At 43.7% G+C, this 17,758-nt stretch overlaps 1 protein-coding gene across 3 annotated transcripts in view; it reads left to right on the forward strand.

The window, feature by feature from the left end:
- Positions 1–17,758, forward strand: part of LOC108883520 (ephrin type-B receptor 1-B) — a 146,984-nt gene that overhangs the window by 14,460 nt on the left and 114,766 nt on the right. Inside the window, exons 1-2 of one of the 3 annotated variants that reach the window (XM_018676751.2) lie at positions 8,891–9,083; positions 10,321–10,382. The exons of 1 other annotated variant lie outside the window; for it this stretch is intronic. In XM_018676751.2, the coding sequence (XP_018532267.1) occupies positions 8,974–9,083; positions 10,321–10,382 (172 nt within the window). In that variant the 5' untranslated portion in view covers positions 8,891–8,973. Of the gene's footprint in view, positions 1–8,890; positions 9,084–10,320; positions 10,383–17,758 lie in introns of those variants that run through there. One more of the 3 variants, XM_018676750.2, reaches the window with a different exon arrangement.

Genomic DNA, 17,758 nt, shown 5'->3' on the forward strand with positions numbered 1-17,758 from the left:
TAGAATCTGCTTCACTCACTGTCTGAATTGATAGGGTCCATGCAAAGTAGACACTTGCAGTTTATTTTCTGTTTTCTTTCATTGTGTTGTTAGTCATCCCCAATCAATAATCCTCCCTCTGTCTAGCTCTCTCTTCTTCCACCCATTAGAGCAGCAGGTTGTGTAACATGTTGGTTGGCTTTGTACTCGCAGATGATGACTTCTGACAGTTGCCCACACTTCTGGAATTAGCTTTGTGTAGCAAGTGCGCGAGCCCATGTGTGCCTTACGTGTGTTTTGTTTTTAAAATATGCCCACTTGTGTGTTTTGTGTGTGTCTGCGAGCGCGCATGCTAATGACAGCTGACAGGGCCCACGCTTCTTAAATTAGCCTCGTTGTCTGGCCCCTGGGGAAGGCATGGATGTTCAGATATAGAAGAAGCTTTAATTCTACAATCCCTGCTTTTCCTTCCGTATAGTATCGAACCGTGCTGATTCCGCTCCTATGCCTCCAAGTCAGAGCGAAATTATCCCACGAACGGTAATGACAAAAGGGAATCTGGAGCTGGCCCCGGTGCCAGTTTTGCTGTTTATCATGGAAATGCTTTTCCTTTTTTTTTTTTTTGTCTTTGAAGACGGCTTGCAAATATAAAAGGGATGAAAAATGCTTTACTTCATATTTGCAGATCTTCTCAAAGTGTGCGTGCTGTTGCTTTAAGATATTGAGTTTCTTTATGGTGTTGAGTTGCATTGAGCCCACAAAATATTTACATCCAGCTTCTTCACTGTCAGCACTTCTGTAATTTATTCACATAATACAGAAGTGGAGAGGTTATTGTCAGCACTGGATGGCTTGCAGTAACTTAAGAGTCACAAAGGTTTGTCAGGGATGCCCCATCACCAATGAAGCTCAGTAGGTTAGTGGTTTTTAATTTGAGTCAAATGATTTTTGGTACGTGGTTATACTCACTATCTGTGTGGTAATCTGGAACTCTGTGTGTGTGTGTGTGTGTGTGTGTGTGAGTGACTGAATAGATGAAGGAATGAACGGGTCCCCATGTGACTCTGGGCTTTATTAAAGAGAAGTTAATGAGTTCCCCTGTCTGCCTCTCTCATTTTTCCTCCCCTCCCCATTTATTCTGAGCACCATCTCTCCTCCATCCTATATCTCTAATATCCCTTTTGCTCATGCCGTTGCACAGTCTATATTCACATTCTCAAGTGGGCTGTCTTGCCCTTGTAAGTAAATTACGAAACTGAGGCAGTGCAGCAGTAGGAGTGAAAACATAAAACTATTTGGTTACATCCCAATCTCTGTTGCCCTTTTCTTTCTCTCTCTCTCTCTGTCGCTGTTTATCGGTCTTGTCTTTCACTATGCGCTCAAAAGAAACTCGCCTTTATCACTGTCTGCTAGTTGGATTTTCATGCTAATTCAAGCAGATCCATCTGACTAATGCTGATCACAGATGTTCTGCACCGTCCCCAGTGTTGGTGTGTCTGTGTGTGTGTGTGTGTGTGTGTGTATTTGTGTGAGTGCATGTTAGTTTCATTTGCGTTTCTCATATCACAGTGTTTGATTCTTTTTGATGTACAAAGATCCTCTGACAACAACTTTGGAAACTGCTTTTGAAAATCAGATTTCTCTAAATCACATAGCTGCTGTGGTGGCGATTGTAAGTGATGCTAATCATTTCCTACAGTGACTCGGTCTCCAGTATTTACTGTGAGGCTCGATACAAAGCGCCCTTGCAGTCTCTCATGTTTCACCGCGCGGCACTGTATCCTGTGGACTTCAGCTGCTCAACTAACCTTTGTGGTGATGTGCAGAAGTTAGGACGCTGGAGTAAACTCACTGTATCTGTGGGCAGTCAAAAGCTGGCATGTTGGCCAACGCTGGCCGTGGCTCTTTGTAATATTTCTTAACTTGAGGAGGAAGAAAAGCTTGTGGTCAGAGGGGGAGTGAGTGTGTGAGAAAGCAGAAGAGAAAGAGAACAAGGTGGGACGAGGACGTAGACAAAGAGGGAGCCATGTTTTTCTTTTCGCTCTCTCCTGAGGCACAAAGAGCAGCTAGTGACCTGACATGCTAGTGAAACAGTGCTCCGCCACGGTAGCATCAATCTGCTTGTCCTGCTGCAGAAGCAGGAAGAGAACAGCGGCAAGAACACACCGCTTTGTCATTGCACACTTTGTGTAGTTGCTCCTCTGTCATGGTCACTGGAGAAATTACACACAGAAAGCAGTTCTTCTCAAAAATGACTGTGACATGTAAACAGAAGGTATGGCATGTGGAGAAAAGGTATTCTCACTTTTCCTATGTTTCTTATGTTTTTTTTTTCCCCATCTCCCGGTACATATATCGGAGCTACACATGAATGAACAAAGATCTATCCCTATGTTCTTGCAGCACAATGAGATTTTGAACCCAGTATATTCCATGTCATCTGATTCCATTTCAGTCTTTATACTGGATGCTTTCCCTCTCACTCCTGCTGACTGTAACCATCTGGGCTTTTGATCCAGTGGAAATACTCTGACAGGACTATTCGAGGGGCCAAAGGAAGAGAGATGACATTGTATTGCAGCAAATCCATAGGAGGGACATGCAGGGGGCACTACCAGAATTCGGGGGTGGGGTGGGGAGACTGTCTTGAAAAGGCAGGAGGGGGAAACTGTAGCTGTCTGGAAGATCTATGGCGTGTGATGTGACTGACATGGAATGCTATTTGTTGGATCCTCATTGGACAGGGCAAGCTGACACATCTGTGGCAGGGAGCCAAATCAACTCTGATTTACACCACCCCACCATCTAGAAGGGGGCCTGCCCAGTCACCCAGCCATTACAGAAGATGTATTGTGAGGGGTAGCACAGTATCAAAAAACAATCACTCACGGAGACTCGCACACACTAACACACACACACACACACACACTCAACACATAATAAAAGATCTATGATGAGCAGGTTAAAGTATCTCTAGTCACAAGTTATGGTCGCTCACGTTTGACATATATAAATTCCCCTCGCACACACTGACGCAGACATCAGCTGCCTCTGCTGACAGATATTTGTTAAGAGGAAGCCATTATTGCAAATAAAACAAGCTTGTCGGCTCAGTGCCCGTCTGGGCTGGTTCTGACTGCATGTTAAACATTTAGTAAACCCTCAACATGTTCCCCTGCTGTTCTCCATCATCCTGCTGTGGTTCTGGGCACATACAGTTTTAGCAGAGAGTGTGGAGGAGGTTGAAATGTGAGACGTGGTGTGTGTGTGGGGGGGGTTAAGTAACTGAGAAACCAAGAGAGATCCAGAACATTTTGATATGAAATAGAGGGGTAAGAAATAAGTGGTGGCAGAAGTTAAGATTGATAGGAGAAAAGAACTGGTCACCCATGGAGAAATTGAGGGCAGTGATTTAGAAGAGAGGAGATGAGGCAATGTCATTCTCATTGAATAGCTATTATAAAGGTAGCAGGGTAAATGTGGGACTTAGTCTGTAAGGGAGTTCCTCAGCTCATTTCGAAAAACCTTTTCTTTCCTGGTGTATAAGTGCTGAATTTTCTTCAGCTAGACACAGTTGGATGTGGTTATTTTCTAAAGCTGCATTAACCCGTTCATAATGTTCATGCAGAGAAGTAGTGGTAAATCACAGCGCAGGGAAAAAACCAAAGAATCTTTAAATGCAACTTTGAAACTGTGTGATTTAAAAGTTAAAAGAACTTTTTAAAGTCAACTTGCAGGTTAAGAGATTACCACTCTCATTTGCCTAAGACATTCAAAATGCATTAATCTTTATGCCTATGTCACACTTCATACTTTTACCATGGTTTTGTGAGGGTTTAGCAAAAGCTGCAGCACTGCAGTATCGACTAGCACCTTGCTAATCTCTCTGCTCATTTAGGAAGCTCTTAAACTTGCACACAGACACATGCGGCCCAATGTAAACATCGTAATTAGCGGTGAGGTTGACAGAGAGGAGGGCTGCTTGGCTGGGGCCATCTGGCTGGGCCTGGCTGTCTAATCTATAGGTCTCGGGTTTGCCAAGCCCACATGTTTTACATTGTCTAGCAATGAAGGGAGCATGAGTCAAGCTGAAAACTGCTGCTTTCACCAAAACAAATGTTAGCCGTAAACCTGTATGGAATTGTTTCCATTTGGATATATCCTTTTTCTCTCTTTCTCTGTCATTCATGCTCTCTCTCTCTCTCTCTCTCTCTCTCTCTCTCTCTCTCTCTCTCTCTCACACACACCCTCACTCACACAGGAAAATTAATTAGGGTTGGCACAGCGGCAGCAACCTCATTCTAATAAATCTCTCCATTATCTAAAGTGATTGGTGGACACAGAAGCTCATTTCCTGTCTCAGAGACCTGAGGACAGACGGGCATTAACCCCATGGTTCCTTCTCCGCCAACTGCCCACTCTTGAGTCGTGTTAGTGTGCAATGAGAGAGGTCATTGCGAGAGAATGACTTAAAAAATTTCAAAATATTTTTTTTTTAATCTCACAAAAATAAATATACAATGCTATGGCATGAGTCTTTTTTGAAATGCAATTTCTTATTGAATAGCCCATTTTAATGTACTCAGATTGTGTAACAGACACTGATTCAAGGCTTCTTCTCCTCCTCAACTTCCATCAACATTTAACATAAATGTGGATGACCCAGAGTAGCCCTTTTGTGCACATCACTGGGCACCATCATCAGTGGTCATCTGTCAGCTTTGTATTTTGGCAGGAGTGTACCTGCTAGAAAAAAAAGTTACTGCTTCAGACTGCAGCCACAGTCTTTGGCTTTGAATGTGGCTGCTGTACACTACCAGCTGGCTTTGCAGCAGGCAAGTGAATGGACTATTGTGGAACATACTCAATAGTGTGACATAGGCAGGTGACCTAAAAATGTGCTGAAGTAAAGTTTTGAGTCATAACAATGTTGTGGGCAAGATTAAGTAGTCCTGGGTAAATTTGGAGCAAAACTATTTCCTTTTCCTGTTCCATAATGACATCACAAGCGTCTAGGGAGCCAGTGGAGCACCTGTGTCCCATCTCCATGACAACTGGACTCGACCGGCCTTCGGGTGATGGAACACATAGATGAGGCAGGCTTGCACAACTGGGCTTACACATGCACACACTTGATTTAAAAGGGGGGAAAAAGTAAGAAATAAGGACTTTGAGGCCAAATAAATCAAACAACATGGAGTCTAGGGTGAGAGCCACTGATGAGATATAGAGCCTACAGAAATAGGCCATCACAGACCCCATTCCTCCTAGCCAGCACCAGAGTTAATGGCTTTCAGATCTCTGGGTGTCTCTCTGACTCCTTCTATGTTAGTAGGTTTGTCTTTGTTATCTTACAGCTGTTATCTTTGCCTTACCAATTCCATGTTCTCCACTGGACAGCCACTGTAAACCACTGTTTGGCACTGTGTCCTAATGATTGCTTTGCAACGTAAACCATTTGTTAACGATAAACCAAGGGCCCATTTATGTTCCTTGTCCATTTCAGAGTTACAGCGTTTATTTTGAAATAGGAGAAAGAACTAGGATTGAAGAGGAAAGGAGAGAAGGATGAAGCAAGGAAGGAAGAGTCAGGATGGGAGTGTAGACAGAAGTAGGTAAAGGAGAAGGTTGACTTTTACAGTTGTGCTGGCAGAGAGTCAAGTGAGCTCAGTGAGGCAGAATAATGTGGGCTGAGTGTGGTGATCTGAAATGTGCTTTTTCAACTGTGTGTGTGTGTGTGTGTGTGTGTGTGTGTGTGTTTGCTTTTGACTGGTGCACAACCCACGATTTTCTATGCAGGACGCTTTACCTGAATTTACTGCAAATGATTGACTCAACAACTTTCTGTCAGTTTTTATCCAACAGACAGTCCAGGCTAATACACAGAGCCACTAACTGGTCTGGGACATACAATATGAGTCAATCTACCATGGCAGTCTGGTAGGAGTGGTGTTTTTAAATACAGACAACATGACTCCAGAATATATTCGTGCTCTGAATACTCAAACTCTGAAGTGCTGTTTAGGTCATGGAAGGTAACTAAAGAGAGTCCCTGTCTTAAAGGAAATAAATAATTAACCTGCAATGAATAAGTAATGAATAAATAAGTATGGATTCACTGCATTAAAAATATGTCTGTGTCAAGGTCACACACTCAGGTTTCAATGTGAATATATACACACTTGTACATGGCTCCATTCAACCCCATATTCAGTCACATCTGAATATGGGGTTGCCAGGGGCAACACAGACCCTACAGCATCCTCATGCTCACTGTTTGCCAAGCAGCCAAATATCCAGCACCATTAACCTCATCATTGCAACATAATCAGCCGCGGATGAAGCCGCCACTAAATCGAGGCAGCCTTCAAGGCACAATTAGAAATGTTAATTAAATGTTGCTCCGTCTTGCATTGGCTTGACACATAATGCAAAACCATCATTTGGGGCTGTGCAGTGTGAGCTTTCCCCCTCTTCTCAGTCATTGAGGATCTGTAGCATGCATGCTATAGATCACGGAAAGGCAGCCATCTAAGACTTCACCAGATGATTTCAATGAGCAGTGTAATTAGCAGAAATAACCGTGTTGCCTTTGGTTGGAATGGAAATGCTGTTCATGGCATAATAGCCTAGTCCTGTTGTTGTTGCCATTTCTGTGGAGCTGGTGTTTGTTTTGTGATGGTGACTGTATTGCTCTTTACACCAAAATATCTTGTGTTTCTTAATAGATATTTTTATTCTGGATGTTTTTAAAAGAGTCTTGGAACCTTGTTTATCTTTTTTTTTTATTGCTGCGTGGCTGACATGCTTAAGACTGGATGGCCTATGCGTGTGTGTATGCACTTGTGCACTTGTATTTGTTTGTGTCGGGTCTGTGTCTGCAGATTTAAGTGCCTTCAGAGCACCTATCATTCACTACCCTGCTGAAAGCAGCGATGTCTCAAAGTGTTAGGTGGCCATTTTGAAGTGTTAATATAACTACTAATGGCTGATAGAAATAGCACCCACTCCAACCCCGGAATAAATGTGTGTTTGTGTGCATCTGTGCTTGATCAAGCATGTGAAAGTGACCCGAGAGAGAGGGTCACCCTCCTCTTGTGCAGTGCTTGGCTCAGCAAGAGGTCTGAAAATGAATCCATATCTCAAACCATCTGCAGTGAGAAGGAATGCAGGAGGCATCAGCCCTAAATGGATTGGACAGATTGGGGCATCTAATACCATTTTATTAGATGCTGCCAACAAGAGGCTCAGCAAGAGTAAGACTGCAGCTTGAGTGTGTGTTTGTGACTGGTCTGGTTTAGCTATGCCCACAGATGAAGGGAGCCCAAGAATGACAGGGGAGAGTGGAAGGGATTAAAAGATAACTCCATATAGACTGTTTCTAAGACGATAGGTCTGCTATAAACAGGTGTGTTTATTCTGCTCCAAAGTTGCTAAAAAGACTCAGCTGTGATGGAGTGTGTGTGTGTTGGGGGGGTGGGGGGTGGGGGGTTCTTTCAAGGGTCAGGTTAGAATTAGGTTAGGGACAGGGTCTAAGAATGCATGTCATTGAGTTCCCTCACAACTACAGAAAGGGTAGCATATCTGTGTGTGTGTGTGTGTGTGTGTGTGTGTGTGTGTGTGTGTGTGTGTGTGTGTGTGTGTGTGTCTGGAGCATCTCTCCAGAAGACTGGGTCATTTAAACAGGATTAGAGGAAGTAGTAATGGACTGTTCACAGTGAATTATACTGTGTTGTAAGGCATTGTACCACCCACACGCATCCCACACCTACATGGAAGTCCCATAGTGGCTAGTGTACACTGCACACATACAGTATACTCATTCGTGTGTGTGCATAGACAAGTGCAGCAGAGAGTGTGGGTTTGGGGAAGGGGATATATAGCCAGAGCGCAAGAGGTTTGTGTGCTGTGTGAATACCTTCCCAGCTCTAATCCGCCCATTCCTGTTTGCATGAAAGACGGGGATTAACAGACGAAAGGTGAACATGGAGAAAAGGCAGGGCCGGAAAAGAACACAGGGAAAGAGAGATAGTATTCCGGAACCTCTGCAGGATTCTTCCCTGGCTGCTGTGGTGAATGCAGATGAGCAGTCTTTTGTATGAAGCTAAATCCTCTTATTGATCAGCAGATTAGGTCCTGTCCTCCTACCTTCTTTAACTTCTAAAACTTTGGATATCTCCCAGAAATCTGCTTAGGACACATGAAAAAGTCTACCTAAACAATTTATGGAATATCTGAAAGGAACAGCGCAGGTATTGGAGAGATATGAGAGCTGAATAAATCTTCTTAAACTGTCTGCCAGAAAGTGAAAAAGCGCATTTCCAGAAATGTCAAACTATCCCTTTAAAAGCCTGATCTGAACACACCCATTATAGTCCAGGTTCTTGTTTGCTGAGTTACCTACACAACTTCTACCTGTTCGTGATTTACTTTAATTGAGTGAGTTTGCTATCAAACAAACATAATGAGACTCATAAGTAAAATTGCCCTCCTGTCTGTAATGTAGCACTGCAAAAGCTGCTCACATCTGGGGATGTTTCCTGCAATGAGAATTTCTACTTAAAACTCAGGGGAGGGGATCTCCCTCACTGTGAGATAAAAGCAAGATTTTCTATCATTAGAGCATGATGCTTTCAAGGTAATTATAATACCAGCCTGTGTTGTTCGTTAGCTTATAGCTGCTGTGTTTTGTTGATCTATCTATCTATCTATCTATCTATCTATCTATCTATCTATCTATCATGAGCCGGTTACCGGTTTCAAGGTACACCGCGGTGTGAAAAAGCCAAGGTTTCAAAAGCACTAATATTTTACGTCATACCGCTCCGACGGTATAAGCCGCCGCCTCCGCCCCGTAAAATAACTCGTCAAAGACAGAAAGTACAGGCGCACATCGGGTCGTGTGCAGCGCGGATTAACACGACCACGCCCCCTTCGGTTCGTGCGAGCAGTCAGCTCTGTTCAGTCCACCTATATTCATAATGGCAGAGGAAGATGCCCCTACAAAAGAAAAAAAGCTCGCAAAGAGCTGCAAAAAAGGGCAGTACTTCAAAACTGATTTCGCATCGACAAGAGCACCACCCCACATCTGTGCTAAATTCAAGGTAACGCTGTCCTGCAATAAACTTATGTAACCGTTATGAGAGTTAGCATGTCTAGCTACTAGCTAACATCAGCTAGTTTCTCCACTAACGTTACTCCACAAAGTTCAAAATCACGAAGTTAAAAAAAAAAAAAACGCAGCCTGCTGGCTTTCTGGTGTTTTGTGACTGAGAGGGAGAGAAGAGAGAGCTTGAGTGTCGCGCTTGTGACCCAGGTAGACCTGTTAAATGTCAATAAACAAGTTGTTATTCTTACCTGGCATTTCTCATTTTAGAGCTGTAAGTGCAATACCGTGATACAGTGAAACGGTGATATTTTTGCATAAGGTTATCATACTGTCCGAATCTCATACCGGCCCAAGCCTAGTATCTATCTATCTGTCTGTCTCTCTGTCTGTCAGTCAGTCAGTCAGTCAGTCAAGTATTCTTTTTTGACCTCCATTCATGCTCTTAAAAATAGAATACTAAGTGTAAAATACCACCTCTCTTGACAACCTAAAAATGGGATGATAGGCCAGAAACTGACAGCAAATTTAGATGGTTGAAACCAGAAATAAATGCCTCTTATACCAAAGATAAAAATAATATTTGTAGCATACTATACTTAATACACTTTTCTCTCTTTTCTATGCTCCTCACTTTTGAAAAGACAACATGAAAACAGCAGCATAAAAATGGCGCTGTCACTGCCAGCTATTTTCGGAACGCTAGCTGCTACTCCATGACAAATATATGCATAATTTAAGACTTTTAAAGAACTGCTTCTCTCCCCGTCTCGTGTCAGAATTTATTCAGACTGTCTGGTGTGGCATTGTTGTGATAGAAGGCCTTCCCATCTCAGCAGGTGTGCTGAAAAAAATTCACCCTGAAGAAGACTGGGCACAGATTTGCATCACTGCATGAAAGACAGCGAGCTAGTTATCTGAGCAGCCATTGTGGAAAATTGAGGGGCGGGTGCTTTTAGCCTGCTTTCTGTCCAAGGCCTCATCTGTCTGTTGCTAGACTGAAGTATAGAAGACACAAAAATAACACAAAAGAAAAATGTGACAAACAAAGGACTGAGAGGACCACCATCTGGTACATTGTGGAAACGAGAGAGCCAACACTGATTTTGGATTCCCTGTTAACCCACTTTGTTACATATTAATCAGCATAAGTGGCCTCTTATCAGTGAATATACATATGATGCTGTCTGTTAGCATTTTAGCATATTTTTGTCGTTCTGTTTCTGTGTTTGAAGTATAGATAAAAGACCCACTGTGAGCTGTAGCTGCACCCTCATCATCCCACACCTTAATGAAGGTATGTTAGTGTAATGTGTCTGTTAGAGGGCTCAGGTACATGTATTTGTGTTTATGTCTGGGAGTGAGAGATTGTTTGTGTGTGTGTGTTTTCCAGCACACACAAGTGTCTAGATGGTTTCCTTTCCACAACAAAACAAAGTTAATTGCTTCAATTACTGATATTAATTGCAAATTACCCGCCATTGGTTGTCTGTGACTCTCAATTTGGAGTCCAATGAGTTCATATCTCAACTCTACGCTCTGTTTTGTTGTTGTTGTAAATGGTTATGTTAATGGAGTTATTCTCACTGTCCTTAAGTCTTTCTCTCTCTCTCTCACACGCACATCTAAAGCTCACCTCTGGTTTTATTCATCAGTTCTTTTGGGAATACTGATTTAAGTTTGCACTTCTCTTTCTTGCACACACTTTGCCCCAAATGTATTTAATTGTACTTAATTTGACGTTTGAATGGCTGGATATTTGCCTTGCTCGCTTTGTCTTTCTCATCCCTGTCACTTAATCAAACAGTCCGAAAAGATGGATGCCTTTGTCACTGTGCTGATGTCCCTATAGAGGAAGAAAAAGAGACAGAACAGAAAATGTCTTGGTGAAGTTCAAATGTAACTGTCTTGCCAAGGCTGTCATTCTACATGCAGCCTACTGTAAAAGACAGAAGTTTTGGAGCTTAGCACATTTTGTCTTTGTTTGCTGAGGAAGCTAGGGGCTAGATTTTTGGTATGCCATTTTCCGTACGTATGTGGGCTGATTATTGAGTCAGTCTTGCATGTGTTTGTTTGCCTGTTGGGTCATCCTTGCTGTGATGTAGGTGTGATGTCTGACAGGTTATTTTTAAGCCCACCCAGGAGTTGTGCTGTTAAGGCCAGGCATAAAGAAGCAACAAGAAGATATGTTTGCTGTTTATTGTTCCAAAGCATCAGGACAGATGGGTATCATGAATTTAACACTTATTTTGGCTTTAAAACTCCCTAAATGGTGTGTTTCAGGTAAGTGCTGCTCTGTTTATAATGCAGAGAGACACCAGGTACTTTTACTGCAGGGTAGCATTTAGACAGTGGAGAATACACCATATCATTTCGCTAATCACCTTTAATGAGCAGATGCAAGGCAGATGTGCATTGCTGCTGGTACAGGTGCTGCACAGCAAAGGTGTCCAAGGTTTGTCTTGGAATCCCTGATAGCCTTGGTGCGATCTACCATCCTTCTGCTTGCCAGTCTGCTCTGTCCTTTAGAGTGAGGAAGGTACAGCGTGTGTGTTTCTCTGCAAAGCTGCGAGGGGCAAAAAGTGGAAGTGAAACAGTGGTGGTGGTGGTGGTTGGGGGGGGGGACCACAGTGCAGCCGAAAGACTTTAATTACGAAGGCATAAGTATTCATGAGCCTGTCCTCCGCAGTTTTTTTTTTTCCCCACTAGCTCTTTTCTGAACCGAGCATGACTCTCAGCACTGGCTTTAGGCCACCACAAAAGCGAGTGGAGAGGATTTCAGCGAAAAAACAGCTGAGTTACGTTGCCGCATTTGAAACCATCACAGGTGGACTCCCCATAAGCCTCTGCTGCCTGGCTGGGAGTGAGGCCGCAGGGGATCTGCAGAAAGGAGACATATGGTAGCTTATGATTAAAAGTGGAAAGTGTCATGCAAGTGAGTGTATGAGTGTAACTGTGCGTGTGTGCTCATGCATATGCACTAACTACAGTTATAGATGTATTGGTTGCATCATAACTGTTCCAACCATGAAATGGCCAAAATCAGTCCAAAAATACAGACTATGGGTAACAGTTTATACAGGTTTTTGTCTACCTATTTTCATCTCAGTCAAGGCATGAATGTGAACCTATTGTGAAATCTTCAAACATCATTTGTGTGCTGGTCTTTTTTTTCTTCCTTTTTTGTACAAGTAATTCAGCCAAGTGGCAAACTTGTTTGCTAGCAGGCAGTCTCTAGTGGCTACCCACTTGTTCATTTTACAAGTAAAACATGGTAAGAGAATGAAAACACACTCTGACTTTTAGCTTGCTGTCCCTTTTCTACTTGCTCATTTTTCTCTAAACTGTCCACATGAGAAGCTTTGGCCTCTTCTTGATACTGTGAGATTTCTGAGCCATGGGAGCCACAGTGAGCTTTTTGAGCCAATTGCTGTAGAGATCAATTCATGTCACTTCTTTCTAGAGGGCTCCCTGGCTGCCTATACTGGGTACAGTGTGCTGCACTGGCAGTCACTGGTTAATCTGCATGGAACAAAGTTGATACCAAGGGGGCAGTGATGTAGATGAGCATAATTATGCCTTACAAGTGGCAATGCTATGATTGTTGACTGTAAAGTAGTTTCATCAAACCAATGGGCAATAATGCAGAAAGTCAGTCGACAGCAGGGCAACATTCAAAGTTCCTCAGTGTGACATTTTATTTAGGTGTGCGCTAATTTTGCAAAAACAGGAACAGCATACATTAATCCACTCAAAACTCCATTGCAAATGAAAGGAGAGAGACAGTTTTCTATTTTATGTTGCACTTCATTACAGTAGCTTATTCAGTGGATGAGTTTCCAGTTTTTATGAGACGCGTTTGACATGGCCGCCACCCAGAGATGAATTTAATCCTGTTATCCATATCTTGGTATTCAAATCTACCACAATTTCACACATCTTTACTTTGCATATGCAGTAAAATGTGAAATCTTTCATTGCCATAATCTCAAGAACATCTCCTCTACAGTTACATACATAGCTGCACATAGCAAAAATGGAAAATGCATCATGTATGGCTGTATAAGACTAAGAGCAATGCTGTGACGTTTCTATTGGAAAGACTATGAAAGATGCCATAACTCAAGAAGTGCAATAAACATAATGTGTTTTGATTTTTCTGTATTCTCTTTAATGTGGAACAGGCACAGGGTCTTGTTTAGATGTGGCCCAGGGTTTTATATGATACTGGTCACCGGGTTTGACATATCAATCTGAACATTTAATGCGCTTTTTGGCTGCATGACTGGGTTTTACATGCACACTCAGTGCAGTAATACGTACACTCCCCCACCCATGCTTGCACATGCACTGCCTGCTTAGACCTGTGCAGTGGCCTGTTTAAAAAAAAAAACAAACAAACAAAAAAACTCTAACTTTAAACAATGTGTCAGGCCTATCAAGTCCAGCTAAGAAGTGTGAGGGTACTGTGGCCCTGCCGTGAACCAGCAGCGTGCAGCTCTTAGCCCTGCCAGGCGTGTGTCTCCGCCTGGGCTTTGAGTTATTGCTGCCGGGGTCTGAGGCTCATTCATCAGCGCTTCATTAAAACCCAAATTGCTTTTTCACTCACAGCCTTCTCTCTGCTAGCCCGACAAGTCCCACATCCTGCCTGCTCAATTTCTGGGCTGGGCCTGTTGTTAAGAGCAGCTCAGTTCCATGACTTTGCAGCCCTTGACTGCTTTTAGTTGAGAGTAAGGTGCTCTATAGAGTACATTACCCACTTGGGAACCTCATTGGCAGGAAGGGACTTTTCAATTGGGTTAGCAGCAGAGCAGGGAAGACTCACCTGGGTGACTGGACGGAGGATGAAGGGGTGGAGGAGGTGGGGGAGAAGGAGAGAGATGTGGTGTTGAAAGGAACTCTCCAATGGCCTTTTCCTGTTCCGCTTTTGTTTGGCGCTATCTTGCCGTTCCGCGTTATTCAAGCCACACAATGAGGTACAAAGCTGCCGGCGGCTGCTCCTGCTCCTGCTCCGTCCCTCCACCCCTTCATCCTCCTCCTCCGTCCGCCGCATTATAAGTCATTTAAACCGTGTTTTTGGCAGAGTGGAGCTGAGGCAGGTGGAACTGGAATGTTCACAGACCCCTGACCATTCTTTGCTCGCAGGAAATTAGCTGTCCATTGTGCCTTTGCTGTGGCAGCTTAGTTGAACCCGGTGCCACGTAAAGGCCAATATCTTATCAAAACTGCAGCAAGGCAGTTTAGCAGCTCTGTCATGTTGCCTCTTTCGCACACATTTTCACGCTCTCATTGTCTTTCACTCCCTCTGTCGACTCTGTGAAGTCTGCTCTCGTCTATGAAGTTAAAAGATGTGTTTGAAAGTCTAAGCTATTTATTTCCCCATCACTGTAACACAACAGGTAGTCATCCTAGCTTAAGTGAGTGCTGTAAGTGAGAATGTAGACCAGTCAGTGAGTGTTGTAAATGTATTCCATTGATAATGGTGAAAGGCATTTAGTATTGATTTTTACAGCAAAAAACAATACTTCACAGCCAACTGATTCTTTATGGTTTTACTCACTGCATAGTTATACCACCGCACATGTGGGCAATCCATCAGCTGAACCACAGATCCTAACTAAAGCTTAAGTGTAAGACTTGGTTTTCACACGCAGTTCTGCTGAAGTGCATGTGTGTGTAGACAAGCAGGTACAAAGAATCAAAATGGATTAATAAAAGCTAACTTCAGTCTTCTTTTACTTGAGGTTTTCACAATTTTGAAATACTTGCTCCTGTTTTAACTGTGCTGCTCAAATGCCAGTGTCTGTATTTCTCAAGAACATGCTCATTACATGTACTATGACATGTGACCTTTTCCTCTAGTAAATGTAACACAGACCACAGGGGGGAACAGGGAAAACAGGATTGCACACTGTGCACCAGTGAGAAACTGAGAGAAATGAGAAGAAAGTGCGAGTATTGTTTTTCTTTCTCTGGCTGTGGAATTTATCACCAGCCAAAATACTTACACTTGCTCGAGCACAGAGAAAACACTCTGACTGCATCCATGCACGTGTGTGCGTGTTACACACGATGACACACATTCACACTCCTCCACCCTTCCCCCACCCCCACCCCCTACATCCTGAGGGGAGAGGTCAGGTTAAGTTCTGTGTGGGGCAGTAGGCCTGTTTTTCTCCTGGTTGGCACCCTGCCCACGTCAACAGTCCCTCTCTTCAAAAGCTGCTAATGCAGGCCCCGGTGCTGACAGTGCTCTGACAATGAGCTACTATCTGCCAGCCACGGACACTGTCTGACTGCCGGTCCTACACTGAAAAACAGATCTGTGGCGAGAGCAAAGGTTAATCTAGCAGTGAGGCTCCGCTGGCGACTGCCTCCACGGCCATGTGTGACTGAGAATAGGCTGGGAAGAATTAACACCACTGCCTCGGGGAGTGTTGACAGAGGTGTGTGTGCGTGTGTGTGTCAGCCTCTTGTCTGTGCTTCTGTGTGTGTGTGTGTGTGTGTGTGTGTTGATGACAAGGATGTGGGGAAGGGGCAGATGACGAGGTTTGAGGAGGAGGTTTTGTGTTCACAATCCATTATCTTCAGGGAGGAATCACGTCGGATAAAGGTTCCTTCATGCCATTTCAGAGATGTAAGACAAATACCAGCAGACCATGTAAACAGTGTGGTGAGAGTACGTGTGCTGTCTCCCTTTTGTCCGCGGTATCAATCGCTCTGTCAGCCTGTCTCACTCTATTGTTTTTTTTAACCTACCTCTATTTATTTATTTTTTTTTACATCCCTCTTGTCTGCCGTTCCAGCACAGCAAAAAGCACAATGAAACCAAAAAGTTCCTGCCGCCTGCCAGTTACTTAAGGAGACATACCCATGTTAGTGTGTCTGTTTGCATATAACTATGCTTGTCTACATTTGACTCAGTTAGCAAAGGTCAACTCGGTTCCTGGCCTCCTGAGGCGACAGCATTTAAACGGGTCTCCCTACCACTGTGCCAGCTATCTGTTTCCAGTCCAAACAGCTCTGTTGGCTAAGCCCCTGTTGCCACATCATGGCCCCCTGCCTTTTGGCAACTCCCTTACTGTTAAAGGCTTACCATTGTTAGGACTCTCATGAGTTATTACACATACTTTAACTTGCAAGGGTTGTTTTTTACCCTAAATGGTCTTGGAAGCGATTTTCTTTCACCTCCATCATTGCAGGTGTCAAAAGTGGTGTCTTATTGTGAAGTGATAGTTATAAAGAAGCAGATTATAAATCAAATTCCTCACCTCAGATTTTCCAGATTAGCATATTTGTAACAGCAATAAGCCATGGATCAGTAGTTGGGGATATTTTCAAGGATTTGTGGCTTATAAATCACACAGGAGAAATACCCATTTTTGTGGATTTCTCCAGATTATCTTTGTGCAGACAAAGTGGAAATTGAGGGATAAATAAGAAAAGAAAAAAAGAAGCATCAAGGCGTGCTGGCACTGGCTCATCACAGTCAATTAGCTATGTGAGGCATCTCCTGGAGATATTTCACTCCGGATAATGCCTTCTCCATCATCAACCTGTGCGTGTGTGTGCACAGAAGTGCATGTCTCTGTGTGGTGTTCTATTACGTGTGGGTATGAATGTCTGTGGGTATGTGAGTGTATGTGTGGGTTGCCTGTGCACGCACCTGCCAAAATACCTTCATATAGCCCTCCTTGTGAGAAGGGGCAGACTGGAGTGCTTGTTTTCCCACTCACAGTGGGTGTGCATTTCTTTATCTTCTTTGCCTGTCGTGTTGACTGATGGGTAATATGCTAAATGGGGCCTGTGTTTACCTCACCTGTGCCACCGGCAGGGCCTCTGTGTGTGCTGGGCTGTGACAGGGAGCACTAATAATGCTTTAACTGCTCTGTCAAACTTCAATCACATTGACACAAGCTCTGGTGTAGCGCACTGTCCTGTTGGCAGAGGTGCTGTCACTGGACAGATGTAAGTGAATTGTGTCCCAGTAGGTACATGGCAAATGTCGACGACATGCTGGAGGTCAGGTAAATGGGCTGTGGAGTAGCAGCGCAAGTGCAGGTGCGCACTTTGTATGTGCGTGTTTATCTGTAATCATGCATCTGTGTATGCAAACACTGAATATGAGCGCTCAATATGAGCGTTTGCATACATGTCTGTGTGAGCGTGAGTGCTCAAGTAGCTTTTTGTCCATTTATATGTGTGTATCTGTTGCAGGGTTAGTGGAGCAGTGAGGCCTTGCAGTGAGTCTCTCTACAGGAGTATGTGATTTATGAGCCTGGTGTGAGCACTTCTCCCATCCTCCTGCATAATGTCCCCATTAGAGACAGCAGACACTGTGGCTCTGTTCATCATTTAGCCCCAGCCACCAGCACACCTGGGGAGAGAGAGGGAGAGAGCGAAAGGGATAGAAATAGAGAGAGAGAGAGAGAGAGAGAGGGAGGAAGGGGGAGAGGGACAAACACATAAGCAAGGGACAGAGAGAGGAAAAGAGGAATAAAGAAACAGGAGATTCAGTAGCACAGTGCATTATCCTGCCATCAATTATCGCCCTATGCCTTTACAGAGGCCATGACCAACTGCATCTGTGTACAGCAGAGCAGAAAAAAAAGGCAAAAAGGAGATGAAAAAAGGCAGGATGGGGATGCAAAAGGCAAAAGAAAAGCAGTGTTA

Source organism: Lates calcarifer, linkage group LG4 (assembly GCF_001640805.2).
Source record: "Lates calcarifer isolate ASB-BC8 linkage group LG4, TLL_Latcal_v3, whole genome shotgun sequence".
Lineage (NCBI taxonomy): Eukaryota > Metazoa > Chordata > Actinopteri > Centropomidae > Lates > Lates calcarifer.